Genomic DNA, 19,083 nt, shown 5'->3' with positions numbered 1-19,083 from the left:
AAAGATGTTAGATTCAAATTAAAGAAATAAGACTGTGACCAATCAACATTTTAAATAATAAATGAAATTATCAATGATCATACTCTGCTGTTGTTGCCTAATATCATCAGGAAAAGCTATGCCAGAATGCTGATAAATACGGGAAAACTAGAAAGAATCCTTTCAAATGTTTTGTTGATGTTTCCTTTAAGATTAAAACAAATTATGTCAAATGGGAGCATTCAGATATTTCCAGGGAATTCCCAGAAAATATATGACTTTTGAAATATTTATATTAAAACATATTGTTATGAAAATTTAACCTAGAGATGATGTCTCCTGATTTGACAGTTATTTTTACATGAAACTTTACATTAGAAGCATTAGAAGGTGATCAAGTGAACCTAATTATTTCTATTACTTTCTTTTCTTTCTATTACTTTTTTTTTAAGGCAAAAGAACAAATATTTCTGATTTTCCAGGGTCTTTCTGGGAAGTCTCAAATAAAATGTTAGGTACAAAAGATATCTGAAACATTTATTTATTTACTCTATTTAGGATCTGATTTTGGGATGGTTGACAGACAAGGTTTGAATTATTGATGGAGATAGGATCACGGGTACCTGAGAAACAATACTTGCTACCTGTTTAATTAAAGTGACAATAAGACATTTAAAAATAAGCACAAAGGATAACACAATGAAAAAGAACCGTAAGTCTCTGTTTCATGAGTGAGGAAACTTTTGTCAAGAACTGAAAAGTTTATTTATACCCTACTTGCCAGCTAACAAGTTACCTGCCAGTTGCATGGGTGCTGGCAGAATACATGAGACTCTTGGTCAGAGTCAAAGGACTTTATTACAATATGATCTTCGTGTTCACGCTGGTTTATCTTGCCCCTGCGTTCCCCAAGTTCATGGGGGTGATGAAGAGACCCAGTGAAAGCTGCATACACAGTTGGTTTGTGACATAGCTGGGGATCCCCAGGCTTATAGAACTTAAATATCTTACATTGAGCTGCAAGCAAACTTGCCTGAACTTTGGGCTGGAGAGAAGACCTGTCACTTGCTCCTGAGGGAAAGATTATTTCTATCTTTTAAAGCTGCTTGCTATAAAATCTCTCTGAAAAGGTAGTCAGGAACAAAAGAGCAATGTGCCTCTGCCCACAAGATAAACAGAAACAGAAAAGACCACAGACAATTGTTCTTCAGTATCTTTCTTTCTTTTTCCTTCCTTTTTTGTCCTAGCTCTTCCTTTCTTTTCCTTCCCTTCTTCCTCCCTCCCTCCTTTCCTTCTCCTAGCCCTTCCTCCTTCCTTCTTTCCTTCCTTCCTTTCCTCCTTTCTTCTTGGCTAGTCCTAGCTCTTCCTTCCTTCCTTCTCCTAGCTCTTCCTTTCTTTTCCTTCCCTTCTCCGTCTGTCCATCAGTCCGTCCATCCATCCCTCCTTCCTTCCTTCCTTTGTTCCTCCTTGGCTAGTCCTAGCCCTTCCTTCCTTGTCCTAGCCCTTCCTTCCTTCCTTCCTCCCTCCCTCCCTTCTTTCATTCTCCTAGCTCTTCCTTTCTTTTCCTTCCTTTCTTCCTCCCTCTCTCCCTCCCTTCCTTCCTTCCTGGCTAGTTCTAGCTCTTCTTACCTTCCTTTCTTCCTTCCTTCCTGCCTGCCTCTCTCCATCCCTCCTTCCCTCCCTCTTTTCCTTCTTTGAGTTGGAGTCTCACTCTATTGCCCAGGCTGGAGCGCAGTGGTGTCATCTTGGCTGACTGAAACCCCTGCCTCCCAGGTTCAAGCAATTCTCCTGCCTCAGCCTCCGGAGTAGCTGGGATTACAGGTGTGTGCCACTGTGTCCGGCTAATTTTCGTATTTTTAGTAGAGACGGGGTTTCACCACGTTGGCCAGGCTGGTCTCGAACTCCTGACCTCGGGTGATATACCCGCCTCAGACTCCCACAGGGCTGGGATTACAGGTGTGAGCCAGGGAGCCCGGCCTCTAGCTGATTCTGCTAGGAAGACTGAAAGAAGTGCACATAAGGCACCAGCTCTGTGCTCAGCAGCAAGGAAGGGGAGGCTGGTTTGTCCCCTTGCAATTTCTTCGTGACCACCCCTGGGACCAGTCTTCTGCGGCGTTCAGACTGTTCCAAAAACTTCCCTGCATCAGCGGCAGGGCCAGATTTCCCACCGGCCATGATTCATGTAGTGGCAGTTTCAAAGTCAGATCCTTTCCTTACACGCGAATTCAGCCAAAGACCCATGGTATGCTGACGGGGCTCCAACGTGGTCGTCACCGACCCCACGTCAGAGGTCTGTGATTCCGTGAGAGGGTGCCCAGACGCTGAGAGCAATGGCCCACCTGCACTCTGCGTGAAGGACTGTGGTTTTCATCAGATTGTCAAGAGCGTTCTGACCCACAAAGGTTTAAGTCACAGCTCTCGCCCTTCCAATCAAATAGCTTTGGCCAAAACGTCCGTTTTGAGTTGCGTTTGAACCCAAGCCCTCCATAGCACACTCATTTCCACAATCACAGCTCGCGGAGGCGGTCTCATTGGGGTGGGGCTGAGCGCGACCGCGCCCTCAACTCCGCCCATTGCCCGCCCCGGGGTGGGGCACACCCACCCGGCAGGCTCAGCAGCCAAGCTCCGGTCAGTCTCCAAGACGGAAGCCGGGCCAGAGAGCGTGCGCGTTTTTCCCAGGGAGCCCCGCGCCGCAGTAACGGCCGCGTCCTTGTACTGGTGTCCCCACAAGGCGTTCTAGGACTATGGGTGTATTTACGGTAACTGTCGCCACTAGATTTCGGCGTCTTCGTACTCTCCTCTTTTCATTTTCTTTTGTTGACTCCCGTGTGGCCCTCGTGGGAGCTTGTTTGGGCTGCAGCGGGGTCTGGAGTGATGTGGACCCCGGAGCTGGCAGTTCTGAGGGGATTCCCCACCGAGGCTGAGCGGCAGCAATGGACACAGGAGGGGGTCGCCGGTTCAGCTGAGAGGCGCATCTGCCAGGGTTGACTTAGTCTATCGTGGGAACTGTGAGGAAAAGAGATGGCAGCGACTGATTCTCATCCCTCCCTTGGTTTTTTCCCTAACAAAATCTAGCTGATTCCTTGAGGCCTTGGGTTGTTGAGTCCTTGACATAGTGGGCGTGGTGCTCACTCTGCCCAAAACGTCTTACTGCCCAGGTTCAGTAGTAATAGCAATGGCAATGTCAGTTATTTTCCTAAGCCTTTAACATGTACTCAATCATATAATGCTTATGGTAGATACTAAAGGTAGATACCATATTTAATCCTGTTTTGCGGTGAAGACCTGTAAATACAGCATGATCAAGTAATTTTATTTTATTGTATTTTTACATATTTATTTATTTGTTTGAGAGGCAGTTTAGTTTTTTGCCCAGGCTGGAGTGCAAATAACGTGATCTCGGCTCACTGCAACCTCTGCCTCCCGGTTTCAAGTGATTCTCCTGCCTGAGTAGCGATTCTCCGGAGTAGCTGGGATTACAGGCATGTGCCACCACGCCCGGCTAATTTTGTATTTTTAGTAGAGTTAGGGGTTCACCATGTTGGTCAGGCGGGTCTCCAACTCCTGACCTCAAGTGATCCGCCTGCCTGGGCCTCCCAAAGTGCTGGGATTACAGGCGTGAGCCACCACACCTTTCCTAGGCATCAAAGACTAATTATTGTGAGCAATGAACATTTACCAGAGAGGTATAGAGTTAAAAGGCACATTTACCGGCACATCTGGTTGTGGGATTTAGGCTGGACCCAGAAGAGAATGAACTGTGTGTAATTATTCTGTGTGTATGTGTGTGGGGGGGGGCACATGTGACAGTAGGTGCTTCCAGTGGCAGGAAGTTTGAAGTCTGGTGGTCTGGAAAAACTTCCTGGAAAAGTGAGACTTGAGCTGATTTTGGATTAAAGGGTAAGACTAATAAGTGGAGAAGAGTTCAACAGGTGAAATCACAAGTGGAAAGTGTGGAGGCGGGAATATGCACGGGACATTAGGGAAACCATGAGTAAACCAGCCTTCTTGGAGTGACTTTTCATGAAGAGAAATTAATGGGGGTAGGAGGAGCCAGATTGTGAAAAGTCTTAGAACCTTGACTAAGGAAACTTTTCTGTTGTCAGTAGGAATCTTCGTGAATTTCCCAGCAAAAGAGTATTTTTTTTTTTTTCTGAAACAAAAAAAATAATAATGAGGAATATTATTTCTGGGGCTGACTTCCACTTTGGGGCTTATAGTCAGTATGGGTGAGCTGCTAATTCTAGGAGAGAGAATGTTTGTAGAATGTTAGAGATTTGCTGAGTGCCTTGTGATTGGCATATAGCAAGCATTCTAAGTCTAGACATTGTTTTTGCACACTAAAATGGTGGATTTACCTAACACTGTTATCCTTTATGGTATGAAAAATAGCTGTTTTGGATTATTGCACTAATATTTTATGTTACAGAGAGCGGATCTTTCCTATAGTTGCTGCTGGAAGGAACTATGAAGCCATATTCTTAAATTCAGTGACTCAAAACATTTTTAATTCAACAACAATCTCTGAAGAAAAGATTGATAGCTACCTGGAGAAGCAGGTAGTAACATTCCTGGATGGCTCAACAGATTTGGACACAATGGAAAGGTAGAATTTTGTTTGAAATTTTCAGAGGAACAGACTGAATATATTTAGTAGCACCTTGACAGTGTCAGGCACTGATTTTAGCAGTTGAGAAACCTTGCTTTACCTTTACTCAAGACTCATGATGTACCAAGTAATCAGTGTAAGAACTCTTGTCCAGAAGTCCATCCAGAATGAAAAAGTAGAGTGCTGCAGGATAAAATGTTTTCATATGTGAGACTGGCACGTATTTGGGTGTTATCTGCTAACCCACTCTCATGAGCTCCCCATGCTTAGGTCTGGTAGGCTTTACCCACCCATAAGACTTCAGACCTTATTTCTTTTTAACTTAAAAACATGCTTTCAGGCTGGGTATGGTGCTGTGCGCCTGTAGTTCCAGCTAATCGGGAGGCTGAGGTGGAGTTTGCAGCGAGCTGAGATCATGCCATTGCACTCCAGCATGGGCGACAGAGCTAGACTGGAAAACAAACAAACAAAAACACATACTTTCAATCTTGTTATTTCTGCATAACTGTGTGCTAATTTGTAGCCATTTATTATGTTTTAGATGATCATCTTTATAGAGCTCAGAGAACTTAATGTCTTTATTATAGAGCTCTTGGTTTACCTTCTTCCATTAAAGTTTGTGTACTTTTATAGTGGTAAGTATAGCAGATAGTTACACAACAGGGAAACCTAAGCTTTTCAGTGGCTTATATTTTACTGTTATAAATTTGATACCTCTATCTTTCCCCTACTTTTTTTTTCTTTTTTGTTGGCAGGTTCAAAACAAATATTTCCTCTGCCATCTGTGGCAGCCATGCCAATCTTTAATTGTCTTATAAATGCATGCAATTTTATTTTACCATTATTTCTAGGAAATGGCTTCATTTAGTCCTTCAACAAATAAACTATTGTACTAGGTGTGGAGGTTGTGAAGATGAATAAAGCATAACCCATATTCATAAGGAGTTTGCAAAAGAATGCTACTATAGGCTTTTAATTTTAGTTTTAAAAATTAATATTTCTTTTCTTTTTATTTTTTACGAAGTCTCACTGTGTTGCCAATGCTAGTACAGTGGCGTGGTCTTGGCTCACTGCAACCTCTGCCTTCCGAGTTCAACTGATTCTCCTCCCTCAGCCTTCCATGTAGCTGGGATTACAGGCCGGTGGCACCACAAAAAGAAAAATACAATTTTTTTTTGTATTTTTAGTAGAGATGAAGTTTCACTATGTTGGCCAGGCTGGTCTGACCTCAGGTGATCCACCCACCTGAGCCTCCCAAAGTGCTGGGATTACAGGCGTGAGCCACTGTGCCCCACCTCCTTTTCATTTTTTTTAGTTTACTGGTAGTTTTATTTCTTTGGTGTCATTGTTTTTTTTTTTTCTTCCTTTTTGTAGAGATGGTGTCTTGATATGTTGCATAGCCTGGTCTTGAACTCCTGGGCTCAAGCAATCCTCTCACCTCTGCCTCACTAAGTATGGGGATTATAGGCATGAGCCACTCTGCCTGGCCAAATTCTTAATGCTTTCTGATATGTGTGCACTCTCATAGCAACTAGCCTTGTGGTGCCCATGAAAGCAACACATTAACTACATTAACTAACAAATGCATTATCACAAGACAGACCAGATTTCTGTCTTGTCACATAAAGCTAAAAAGAGACATTTCAGTTGACTCATTTTCAGACATTTGAAAGTTAAAGTGTATTCTCAGTTTGCCTTATGGATTTTGTATTTTGATTAGAACAGTTTATTAAGGCTGTTTTCTCCAAATTTCCAAACTTCTGATTGTAAACCAGCTGTTTCATTTTTTCTCTAATGCTGCTTAGTCTTTGCATTGCATCCTGAGTTTTGTAGTTTTGCTACCATAGGCCTGTATGTTTGATTTTTTTTTCTTTTTCTTAAAGAATCTTCTATTTAAGGAAGGGCGTAGGGGCTGCAGGGAAAAAAGTGACTGCTAATAACAAAATAGATGTTTCTATCATACTTTTATACCACAGGATTGTGTTCAGCAGGAAATGCAGGAATCTAAGAAGTACCAGGTAAATAGTAACCCCACACATACAGTGGATATATGAAATGTTTAAATCAATATGTGTGCATCTGTACCTAGATATCTAGATATAAATACAAAGGTGCAGGCCAGGTGCAGTTGCTCATGCTTGTAATCCCAGCGCTTTGGAAGGACAAGGCAGGAGGATCATTTGAGCCCAGTAGTTCAAGGCTGCAGTGAATGATTGTGCCACTGCTCTCCAGGCTAGATGATGGAGTAAGACCCTGTCTCTTAAAGACAAAAAGAAAGCAACAAAAAATCCCAAAGGTCCATATAATTCTTCATGTTCTCTGGACATATATCTTAGGGTTGGCAAATTGTGAGTGGTAGAGAAGACACATTAAATTTATGAATTTTCCTGTTTAGAGTTCATAGAGTCATAGACTGTTAGAACTGGAAGATGTTTTATTTTTTGTATAGTTTGTCATTGATAACTAATAATGATAGAAACTTCAGTTACATTTCACGAATATTCACACTTATACATCTTATTTGTTAATATTTGTATTGTGAAATGTTTCAAGCGTAAAAATAGTATAGAGAATAGCATTACCTATACAATGTAGCTGTTGAAAATGGGGCTCTGGGCCAGGTACGGTGGCTCATGCCTGTAATCCCAGCACTCCTGGAGGTTGAGGCCGGCGGATTGCTTGAGTTCAGGAGTTTGAGACCAGTCTAGGCAACACGGTCAGACCTTGACTCTATCAAAAAAAGAAAAAAAAGAATGGGAATCTGGAGTCAAACCATCCCACTTTTCTACCTGTGTGATCTTAGAAAGTTACTTCATCTTTCTATATCCCAATTTCTTCATCTACAAAATAGGAATAAAAATAGTACCCACTTCATATGAAATACACTTATTATACCTTATTATTAAGAACATAGTAAGTACTTAATAAATTTTAGCTATTAATAATATTTTGCTTGCTTTGGCAGCACATATATTAAAATCAGAATGATAAAGAGAAGATTAGCATGGTCCCGTGCAAGAATGACACACAAATTTATGAAGCTTTCCACTGAAAATCAATTAAAAAAAAAAAAAAAAAGATAGTATCTCTTGTTTATCCATACCCAGTTCTGTCAAATCCTGACATTTTGTTATATTTACCTTGAATCATTTTATATCTTCTCTATTAGGATGGGCATTTAAGTTGCTGATTTTTCACTATTACAGTGATTCAGTTCTCCAAGCTCCATATCTAGAGTAGAATTGCTAAATCATAGAGGAGCTGTGTCTTTAATTTCACTAAATATTTCCAAAACACTTTTCTCCAAAGAAGTTATACCAATTTATATTCCCACCAGCAGTTAGAGGTTCTATTGTCCGACATCTTCTCTAATACTTTGAAATTGCCTGATCTCATAATTTGGTTTAAACATGATATATATTAAATTAAATCTAATATATTTATTTTGTATATAACATTTGACCATTTGTGTTTTTTCTTCTGTAAATTTATAGTTCCTGTCTCTTGCCCATTTATTTAATCAGAGTGTGTCTTCCTGATTGATTTGAAGGAGTTCTTTGCATGTGCTTGTATAGACTTTGGTGGTCATTTGCATTGCAGATATTTTTGTCTCAGCTTGTGGCTTGTCTTTTCTCTCCTTTTGGGCGTCTTTTACTGTTCAGACATTTTCACTTCAATACAGTCCATTCTATTACTTAAAAAAACAGTTTGAGGCTGGGCACAGTGGCTTATGCCTGCAATCCAAGCACTTTGGGAGGCCAAGGCAGGCAGATCACCTGAGGTCAGGAATTTGAGACTAGCCTGGCCAACATGGTGAAACCCTGTCTCTACTAAAAATACAAAAATTAGCTGGGTGTGGTGGAGGGTGCCTGTAATCCCAGCTACTTGGCAGGATGAGTCAGGAGAATCACTTGAACCTGGGAGGTGGAGGTTGTAGTGAGCTGAGATTGTGCCAACTGTACTCCAACCTGGACAGTAAGAATAAAACTCTGTCTCAAAAAAAAAAAAAAAAAAAAAGTTGTGATTTTCTAGGTCTTATTTAAGACATTCTTTCCTATTCCCTCCTATATCTTAACATTTTTAAAGTTTGCTTTTCACCTGGAATGTGTTTTTATGTATAATATGGGTCGGGATCTAATTTTATTTTATTTTCCATATGTTTAACCATTTGTTGAAAGTCCATTCTTTACCCACTGATTTGTAATGTAATCTCTGTCATAAATCAAGTTCCCATATATGTATGAGCTATTCTTAAAATAGTTGTACATTCATGAATATTATATTTCACATCAGGTTTCTGAGCTCAGAAATGTAGGGATCTATAATGGAAACAATAATGTAGACCAAGAGGCCTAAGATTCCAGCAGCAGCAATGAGTTGTGAGAACTTGGACACACAGTTTCACTCTGTAGGTCTCATTTTCAATGTATGTAAAATGACAGAGTTCAAGGCCGTGCAAGGTGGCTCATGCCTGTAATCCCAGTACTTTGGGAGGCCGAGGAGGGTGGATCACCTGAGGTCAGGAGTTCAAGACTAGCCTGACCAACATGGTGAAACCCCATCTCTACTAAAATACAAAAATTAGCCAGGTTTGGTGGCAAGTGCCTATAATCCCAGCTTCTCAGAAGGCTGAGGCAGGAGAATCGCTTGAACCCAGGAGGTGGAGGTTGCAGTGAGCCCAGATCGCGCCACTGCACTCCAGCCTGGGTGACAAAAGTGAAACTCCATCTCAGAGAAAAAACAAGAAAAAGAATTCTTCTCTTAACTTTTTTGGGTTGCCAGGAGTATCTAAAATCATAGACCTTCTCAGAGAAAAATATGTACTGTACACACATAATTTTGTGTATAACTTCAGGGTTCTCAGTAGTTAGGGTTCTTGCCACTCTAGAACTGTGATTCTACTTATAATTGGGACGTTAAAATATGGCTTTATCATTTTCCTTTTTTTTTGAGTCAGTCTTGCTCTGTCACCCAGGCTGGAGTGTAGTGGCATGGTCTTGGCTCACTGCAGTCTCTGCTTCCTGGGTTCAAGTGATTCTCTTGCCTCAGTCTCCCAAGTAGCTGGGACTATAGGCACCAACCACCATACCAAGCTAATTTTTTTTTTTTTTTTTTTTTTTTGTATTTTTAGTAGAGACAGTGTTTCACCATGTTGGCCAGGCTTGTCTCCAACTCTTGACCTCAGGTGATCTGCCCACCTCAGCCTCCCAAAGCACTGAGATTACAGACATGAGCCACCATGCCCGGCTGATTTTACTTTTTACTTAAAGGAAGATTTTTTTGTTTGTTTTTTTGTGTGTTTTTTGAGACGGAGTTTTGGTCTTGTTACCCAGGCTGGAGTGCAATGGCGCGATCTCGGCTCACTGCAACCTCTGCCTCCTGGGTTCAGGCAATTCTCCTGCCTCAGCTTCCTGAGTAGCTGGGATTACAGGCATGCGCCACCATGCCCAGCTAATTTTTTGTATTTTTAGTAGAGACGGGGTTTCACCGTGTTGACCAGGATGGTCTCGATCTCTTGACCTCGTGATCCACCCGCCTCGGCCTCCCAAAGTGCTGGGATTACCGGCGTGAGCCACTGTGCCTGGCTGGAAGATTGTTTTTTAAATTGGTCTTCACAATTGTAGATGCCAGTAGACATTTGGTCATTAGATAAGCATATATAAATAACAAAGTGAGGCACGTTGTTCATTAATAATAGATATCACTAAAACGTATAAATGAACTTTGATCAAGAGATTCCCTGAAAACATCCCAGCTAACCCTAATTAGTTTGCTCTAAATGTGATAGTTTCTTATATTGTCTACAAGATTCAAACCAAAGTATTCGTCCTCTGCGTGACTCACCTAACTTTAGTCAGAAGTTTGTCTGCGTGCCTTCCCCCCTATCCACCCTGCAGTGCTCTTACACAGTGGGCATTCAGATATGCAGGTAGCACCTTGGAGCATATGATCATCGAGGTAGTTGATTCAGCAGCCTTGTCTCACTGCTGTGTTGTATCAGGCTTATCTTTAATGTGCTCAGTGCTGCCTTAGAGGGGATTCTGTGAGTAGTAGCAGCCACTTGATCAATAGTTCTAATCTTCTCTGAGGTAACTCCTTAAGTCCCAGAGAGTAATGACATTTCTTAGTGGGTCTGGACCTTTTTGAGTTACAACATAGTTAAACAAAACCTGTACAATTCTAAAAGAGACCCAGCTTCCTAGGCATCCTAGCAAAATTACGTGTGTTTGCCACACTATGTACATCTGTGCAATCTCTTGTCTTAGCCTGTCTCTTTTATTCTTTAGTGGATCTGATTGTTGGCTACAACATTGGCACCGTCAGCCATGAGAGCCGCGTGGATTGGCTGGAACTTAATGAGACTGGACACAAGCTCCTCTTCAGGGACAGGAAACTTCATGTGAGAAGAGTTACTAAGGCCTTAGGCATTGGCTGGCCCATAGAGGGTGTGAGACAAGCTGCCACCAGGGACTGAGGCAGCCAGGATGGGGCATAATTTCTTTACTGTGTCATCAGCATAGCAGAAGGCACAGAAGAATCAACATTCTCTGTACCTGATACCAAAACCCATCCTTTATTACCCCCACTTTTTTTTTTTTGAGACAGAGTCTCACTCTGTTGCCCAGGTTGGAGTCCAGTGGCATGATCTCAGCTCACTGCAACCTCGGCCTCCCGGGTTCAAGCGATTCTCCTGCTTCAGCCTCCCCAGTAGCTGAGACTACCGGTGTGAGCCACCACCCCTAGCTAATCTTTGTATTTTTAGTAGAGACAGGGTTTCACCATGTTGGCCAGGCTTATCTCGAACTCCTGACCTCAGGTGATCTACCTGCCTCAGCCTCCCAAAGTGCTGGGATTACAGGAGTGAGCCACCGCACCCGGCAATCCAATATTACCTCAGAGGCGATTGTATTATAGCAACAAAGTCAAGAGGGGAGTTTGGGAGTTGGTCTCTCTTACTGTTCACAGTCTGTACCCTCATTAAACTTCTTTAACCCTGCATTCCTCCTCCTCCTGCCTAGCTGACCTTCACTAGACCTGCTCTCCAGTGCTTTTCAGCCACACTGACCTGATGGCATGAACTGGCTGGAGGACAGCCTCTTTGTCCCTCATGTATTCTCATCCCATCCCAATATGGTAGCACCAGTGTTCAACCTCAGGTCAACAAGACAACCTGGTGATTTTTTATTTTAGTGAAAGCCACATCACAGATTTCCAGATCATTTAATGTTTCTAGTGGCCTGCCATTTGTAATCCAAGCTGGTAACTCTGGCCCAGAGTTCTTCCAAGAAGGAAAGTCTGACCTTCACCTAACTTACAGTTCCTGGGATGTAGATCTCTGTTCTGTGGGTCATCTCTTACTTGACCAGAGTTAGGATATACCCCCTCAGCAGAAAGCAGGTCAGTAAGCTTTGAAATGCAGCATGAACCTGAGCGGTGGGTTAGCTCACCACATCTCACCATTAGGGAAATGGCCAAAAGTAGGAGACAACCCCACATGCACTTCTAATTGTGCTATCTGCCTCTTCTTTCTTCAGTTGCATCTGTATGATATTGAGAGTTGCTCTAAGACAATGATCCTCAACTTCTGCTCCTATGTGCAGTGGGTCCCAGGAAGTGATGTGTTGGTAGCTCAGAACCACAACAGCCTGTGTGAGAGAGAGAAAAAAACAGGAAGAGAGAGGAAAAGAGAGAAGGAGTGAGAAGTTAGATGAGGAGAGAGAGAGAGAGAGAGAGAGAGAGGAGAGAGAAACGAGAGGCAGGCTCCTGTGCTAGGCTAGGATGACTGCTGTGTGTATGGGTAGAACACTCGATGCTTTTTGTCCTTTTCCATACCTCTTTTTATCGCCTTTTTGCCTCATTTTAGACTGGTTAGCGTCTAAAATTTATTTGTTTAGTTATTTCTTTTCTTTTTTTTCTTTCTCTCTCATCTATTTTCTCTCTCCTCCTCTCTTTTCCTCTCTCTTCCTGTTTTTTTCTCTCTTTCTTCTTTATTTCTGAGATGGAGTCTCACTCTGTCTCCCAGGCTGGAGTGCAGTGGTACAATCATACTCACTGCAGTCTCAACTTCCTGGGCTCAAGCAATCCCCCTGCTTCAGCCTCCCAACTAGCTAGGACTATACAGGTGCATGCCACCATGTCCAGCTAATTTTGTCATTTCTTTAAAAATCTTTTTTTCTTCTTCACATTTTGGGTTTGAAAGTTATCTATCCTATTTCTGTAGAGGTTAACTTGAAAGTTTAACATGTACATTTTCTAAAGCTAATCAGCATCTAACCATCCCCACCCTTGCAAACAATACAAGAACTTTAAAAGACTTTGACTTTATTTTTTATTTCTTCCTTTTTTTTTTGAGATAGAGTCTTGCTCTGTAACCCAGGCTGGAGTGCAGTGGTGCAATCCCTACTTACTGCAACCTCCACCTCCCAGGCTCAAGCAATTCTCCTGCCACAGCCTTCCCAGCAGCTACAGAATGAGAAATGGACTAAAGTGAGAACCAAAAAGACCTCTGATTCAAAATATCCAATGAAGAGAATGACCAAGGGACTTGATGATATCATGTGGTGGCTCACGCCTATAATCCAGCACTTTGCGAGGCTGCAGCAAATCACCTAAGGTAAGGAGTTCAAGACCAGCCTGACTAACATGGTGAAACTCGTCTCCACTAAAAATACAAAAATTAGCAGGGCGTGGGGGCGGGCACTCATTCTGAGTGCTTTCAGAATCACTCTCTGATATGGTGTGAACCTGAATGGATTCATAATGTCTAGGTGCTCTAATTATTGTCTTTTCTTCCAGGTCAGGGCTGCTCTGTTGTCTTCCTCTGATGTAGACTCGTACAGGAGCAGCAGTCTGGGAGGACCCAGACTGCAAATCTATTGTGGAAGTAGGACTCTTGGAAGGTTGAGTATGGATTTTAGCTTTCCTTTGTGATGGTGACATAGGTCTCTGTATGACGGGTCTATCTCTTTCATGATACTTTGAGATTTGTGGTCTTCTCCAAGTTCGTAGCCTAAAGCCAAGGTGCAATCGAATCTCACCATGGCATTCAGGAGTGCTTACAAGGTGGAGCTGTGGATAGATCAGAAGATAAGGCCCCAAAGTGGTCTGTAATTTATGATGGCAGTTAAATCCTGAACATTGGCCACACTGTAGGCGGATAGGGTCCTTTAGGACTGGACCTGAAGCTAGAGGTGGAGGCACACTGGGGGGTATTTGACTCCTTAAGAGTTTTGTTGCTATTTTTAGCTGCAAATCTTGTAGCAACTGGAGCTGTTCTGAGAAGTCACTCTGGGAAAGATAATTTGCCTTGAGGGAGTGTTGAGACTCAAAAATCCTTGTCTGGGAATCACTCTGTGAGTTCTCACTTTCTTCCATTGGAACAAGATCTTCTCTGTCGTAAAATATGCTGATGGAAGACTGACTTTACCAGGACAGGAAGCTGGCCCCCTGCACATGAGACGGGCATATGTTGAATGGCTTCTTGGGATATATCACTGAATCCTGAGTTTCTTTATTCCCACTCTCATCCCAGAGTAATGCTGTATTATGGAAGATGTGGAGCCACGTGTCCACATTTTTAAGGCCATTGACCTATGTCTCTGAATGTAGTTTTTGACCACTGAAGGTTGGGAAATAGTAACTGGACCCTTCTCTGGCAGCCTCTGGGAAGCTTCCATCCGCTGGAATCCCAAATAAATTCTGAATAGACTGACAGGTATCTGCAGTGGCTTTCCTGCTAGAGATGTTTGAGAACAAAGCTTCCTTTCCATAGTGGTCCCTAAAACATTCCCCAGGGTAAGCATAGTGGAGAGAGATTTTCTTGGTAGTTGCTGCCTCCAGGCATGACTTGCCCAGATGTTGTGTTGTCTGCCCAGGAGAGACTTGATGAGGGATTTCTGAACCCCTGATTCTGCCCGGAATATCCTAGATAGTGATCTCTAGCTTTGTGACTGATGTCTCTGAAGTGAGTTCTCTAGCTCCTCCAATTGATTCCTCTTAGTTGTCTGTTTAGATATTATATCCACTCCTGGAATCTCAGGACATGGGTTTTCCACAATGTAAGCTGTCTTAACAGAGCTTTGATTATGAAGGGCCAAGGGAAGAGTTAAAGACTGCGTCATAGTAGGGTCTAGATAGGTCTCTTCAGGCTGCAAAATATCTGCCCCAAGGTTTTTTACATCCAAAGCTCTGGATACTTTCTGTATCCCAGAATCCCAGAGTCCTCCCAATTCAGATGCTGTTTTGATAGAGCTTGAAATAAGTGAGGTTGAAGAGCTTTGTAGGAACCTAGAAAAGTCAGACCCTACTTGTAACTCTTCCGATGTTAACTTCTCACAGTCCCTATTCTGACACACCTGTCCTAGATTCAAATCCTCAGATTCCATAACTTTAGGAGGCTCTGTTTTTATCACTGTAGATTTCACAGCCTGAAGTCCTTGTTTATGAGTCAATATTGTATGTTCCTCAAATGGAGATATTTGCTGTGAGGTTAATTATTCAGATTTCACTTGAATATGTGGCCTTAGAGTTGACTACAGGTACTATCAGTTCTTGAAGAACTGGAAGTAAATTCATAGAATTTATTCCTTCAATTCCTGATTCTAGGGCTACTCCTATTGGTTTTATATCCTGAGGAATTGGTCCTGGTGCTAATTCCTCAGATTTTACAATTTGAGGGGGTGGCCCTGGGATTAACATAGTTTTTACAGTTTGAAACCTTGTCAACTCCATTGTTTCCACTATCTGGTGTTTTGGCTTTGTGATTAATTACTTAGCTTTCACATCTTGTAATTATGGCCATGAGGGGAGCTCTGAAGGTCTTATATCTTGCAGTTTTGGAGTCCGCTCAATATATTCCACCACTTGAGGGGCTGGCCTTGGCGTTGTCATAGACTTTACAACTTGAAATGGTGGTCCAGGGGTCACCTTCTCAGACTGAACAACTTTTGGGACATCTACAAAGGTTACCTCTTCAGACTGAGCAACTTGAAGCTGTGTCCTTGCACATTCTGTGACTTGATCCAGTGGTTCTGGACTAATCAAATTCTACAATTTGACCCAATGGTCCTGGGGTTGTCCCTGGAGATTTCATACTTTGATTCTTTGACTTTGTTAGCCCCACTGATACCTCCCTGTGCTGCCATGCCTCAGAGGTGAGCTCTGCAGATTCTTCATGTCCTGTAACTTGACTCGTTTGCTTCAGGGGCACCTCTAAAGATTCATCTACTTGCAGCCATTGCTTATAGTTCAGATTTACAGATTCCAGGACTTGATGACTTTACCCTAATATTATCTCTGGAGATCCCACATGATGTTGTGGTTCGGGAGTTAATTCCAAAGTTTTCTCCACCTGCACTCCTGTCTCAGAAGTCAACTCCACAGATTCAGAAACCTGATGTCCTAACCCAGGTATCATCCCTGAAGCAGAATCTGGGACATGACGTAATGACTTTGGAATCAATACCATAGATTCTTCCCTTTGCAATCTTTTCTGAGAGATCCCCACCATGGGTTCTAAGTCTTGAGGGCAGAGCCTTGGGGATCTCTCTGCAAATCCAGTGGCTTGACTTGGTGGCTTTGGGGTCATTCCAAAGAATTCATCTGCTTGTATCCTTGCCTCAGTGGTCAACCCCATAGCTTGTGTAAAGTAATGCTTGAGTTCTGGGGTAATCCTTTCAGATTCCGCAATTTGCTGCAGTGGCTTTATATATAAGTCCCCCAAATCCTTAACTTGGGGCTGTGGCTGAGAGAGTATGTCCATAGTTTCTAGGATTTGGTGGCTTTTCTTTAGAGTTAATCCTAAGGATTTTGAACACTGATCCCTTAGCATTGGAGTCAGATCAACGAATTTTGGTACTTGAAGATCTGGCTGCTGCAGCATCCCTAAGGATTCCATGGCTCTACCTGTTAGCTTTGGGGTCAGCCCCACAGATTTCTCTATAGTATCTATGTCTTTATGTGCCAATCCATGCTCCATTTCTACAAATTCTATGGCATGATAAATTGGTACTGAAATCAAATTTGCAGATTTAGGGATTTGATACTTTGGCTGTGGGATCATCTCTGCACATATTGCAAGCTGATGCCCCAGCCTGGGAATTCTTTCAGAGGATGCCATGATTTGAGAATTTGTTCTTGGAGTTTGTTCCCCATATTTCACTGTTTGAAGCAGTGGCCCTCGTGCTAATTCCACAGATTTTATAGTTTGCTGCAGAGACGCTGAAGACAATTTCACATGTTTTACACTTTGCAACTTTGGTTCTAGAGTAAACTTCAAAGATTTTACACCTTGTTGCTGTGATTCTGGAGACAAAGTTGAAAATCTGCCACTAGTCAACAATGGTCCTGATGGGAACTTCCTAGTTGGCTCTGGTGCCAACACCATTGATTTCACATCTTGCCATCCTGAAGTCAACTTCTGATAATTTTTACCTTGGTGTTGGGCCCCTGGTATCAGCTTCATAGGTTTTATATATTGAAAACATGGCTTCGGTGCAAAGGCCACAGATTTAAAGCATTGTGACCTAAAGCATGATATCAAATAATCTATACTTTGAGGTTGTGGCGATAGAGTTGACTTCACAGATTTCACATCTTGAGAACGTGGCTCTGATGCAAATACCATAGATCTCACACTATGCTGCCTGAGGTGTGAATGCAACTCCTCAGAATTCACATCTTGAGAATATGGTTCTGGTTTTAACTCTACAGATTCTGCTTTTTGAAAACATGGCTCTAGTGTAAATACCTCATATTTTAAGTCTGATAGCTCAGAGGCTGAAATCATTTTTACAGAATTTGCATCATAAAGCAATGGCTGCTTATTTATCTCCACAGACTTGACATCTTTAAGCAGTGGCTCTGGTAAGAATACCTCAGATTTTGTACCATTTATCTGAGGACCCAAAGTGAATGCAGGTTGCACAGCTTGCTGTGAGCCAAGGTGCTTCCCCCAAAATGGACTCCTTGAAACTTAGTCCTTGGAGTTAACTCAGAAGATTTCACACCATGCAAGTGTGGTCTGGAATGGAACAGAATAGATTTTGTACCTTGAGATTCTGACCCAGGGTTCAATTCAGAGGGCTTTATGTCTTGTTTCTATGGCCCTGGATTGAAGTTGATAGAATTTATGCATTGAAATTCTGATTCTAAATTCAACTCAGAAGAATTCATACCTTGTAGCTGTGGGCCAGAGTTGAACTCCTTTGGTGTTACATCTCGAAATTTTGTCCCTGAAGTCAGTTCACATTTAACATCTTGTAAATATTGCACAGAGTTGAACGTAACAGATTTTATGCTTTGAAGCTCTGGCCCTGGATGCAACTCAGATTTCATTAACTTGAAATTTTGTCCCTGATTTTATACCTTGCAAGTGTGGCTCAGTTTGCACTCCAGAGAGTTTACACATTGTAACTTTAGGCCTGGATTCAACTCAGAAGAATTCACATGCTGCACCTGTGGCCCAGGGTTGCATTCCATAGGTGCTACATGTAGAAACTTTGACCCTGGAGTCAAATCAGATTTTACAATCTTGCAGATGTGGTCTAGGACTGAACATCATGGATGTCTCACTTTGAATTTCTTTCCCTGGGTTCAATACCTTGAAGTTTTGAAACTGGAGTTAATTCAGGAGATTTCATGCCTTGTAAATATGGCTCTGGGTTGCACCCAATAGCATTTGCACACTGAAGTTTTGGCCCTGGAATGGATGCAGAGGAATTTACACCTTGTATGTGCAACCCAGGATTGCACCCAATAAAACTTACAGATAGAAGTGGTGGCTCTGGAATGGATGCAGAAGAATTCATGCTTTGCAAATCAGACCCCTGGTTGCACTCATTAGGATTCACACACTGAAGTTTGGGCCCTGGAATGGATGCGGAAGAATTCACACTTTGTGGATCTGGCCTAGAATTATACTCAGTAGAATTTACACACTGAAGCGGTGGTTCTGGACTAGATGCAGAAGAATTCACACCTCACAAGTTTGGCCCAAGGATCGACCATTAGAACTTACACACTAAGTTTAGGTGCTTTGTAAGACAACAAAAATCCTCCCCCCAAAATGAACAAAGAATTTGAATAGAGACTTCATTAAAGACGTACAAATCACCAATAAGCACATGCAAAGATGGTCAACAACATTAAGCATTGTTAGTCATTAGTGAAATAAAATTTTAAACCACAGTAAAATACTACTACATACCTATTAGAATGGATCAAAAAAAAGTGACAATAAATATAGAAAAGGATGCAAAGCAACTGGAGTTCTCATACTTTGCTGGTGGGAATGCAAAATGGCACAGCCACTTTGGGAAACAGTGCAGCAGTTTCTTATGAAGTTAAATATACATTAATCCATATGACCCAGAAATCTCATTCCTACGTATTTACACCAGAGAGAAATTAAAACTTATTTTCATATAAAAATCTTTTTTGCCAGGTGCAGTGGCTCACACCTGTAAATCCCAGGATTTTGGTAGGCCAAGGCAGGC

General features: G+C 42.2%; 2 protein-coding genes and 1 non-coding gene across 3 annotated transcripts; 2 read left to right on the top strand and 1 right to left on the bottom strand.

Moving 5' to 3' along the window:
* The first annotated feature begins 2,152 nt into the window (after nt 1-2,152).
* On the top strand, nt 2,153-18,846 carry LOC144579132 (uncharacterized). Its single transcript, XM_078348375.1, has 6 exons — nt 2,153-2,221; nt 2,470-2,738; nt 4,409-4,585; nt 10,876-10,988; nt 12,946-13,202; nt 13,385-18,846. Exons 1-4 carry the CDS (start codon nt 2,153-2,155, stop codon nt 10,916-10,918), a joined length of 558 nt encoding a protein of 185 aa, XP_078204501.1. The 3' UTR covers nt 10,919-10,988; nt 12,946-13,202; nt 13,385-18,846.
* On the top strand, nt 7,542-7,643 carry LOC118147563 (U6 spliceosomal RNA). Its single transcript, XR_004734014.1, has one exon. It is a non-coding gene; the product is annotated as a U6 spliceosomal RNA (small nuclear RNA).
* Nucleotides 12,049-17,538, bottom strand: LOC118147179 (spermatogenesis-associated protein 31H1-like). The gene is given in 8 exon segments (XM_078348374.1): nt 12,049-12,234; nt 13,232-14,006; nt 14,008-14,097; nt 14,099-14,266; nt 14,268-14,322; nt 14,325-15,121; nt 15,123-15,629; nt 15,631-17,538. Coding segments are annotated over 8 exon segments (4,323 nt in total). The 5' UTR covers nt 17,376-17,538.
* Nucleotides 18,847-19,083: the final 237 nt, after the last annotated feature.

The sequence above is a fragment of the Callithrix jacchus genome, chromosome 14 (assembly GCF_049354715.1).
Source record: "Callithrix jacchus isolate 240 chromosome 14, calJac240_pri, whole genome shotgun sequence".
Taxonomy (NCBI): Eukaryota; Metazoa; Chordata; class Mammalia; order Primates; family Cebidae; genus Callithrix; species Callithrix jacchus.
This window is presented reverse-complemented; position numbering and strand designations above follow the sequence as displayed.

Bases quoted from the DNA above. Each gene is read 5' to 3' on its own strand.
- LOC144579132 (XM_078348375.1), top strand. From the start codon at position 2,153: ATGATTCATGTAGTGGCAGTTTCAAAGTCAGATCCTTTCCTTACACGC. The intron at 2,222-2,469 runs GTATGCTGACGG...AGCCCTCCATAG, and splicing joins AATTCAGCCAAAGACCCATG to CACACTCATTTCCACAATCA. The intron at 4,586-10,875 runs GTAGAATTTTGT...TTTATTCTTTAG, and splicing joins GATTTGGACACAATGGAAAG to TGGATCTGATTGTTGGCTAC.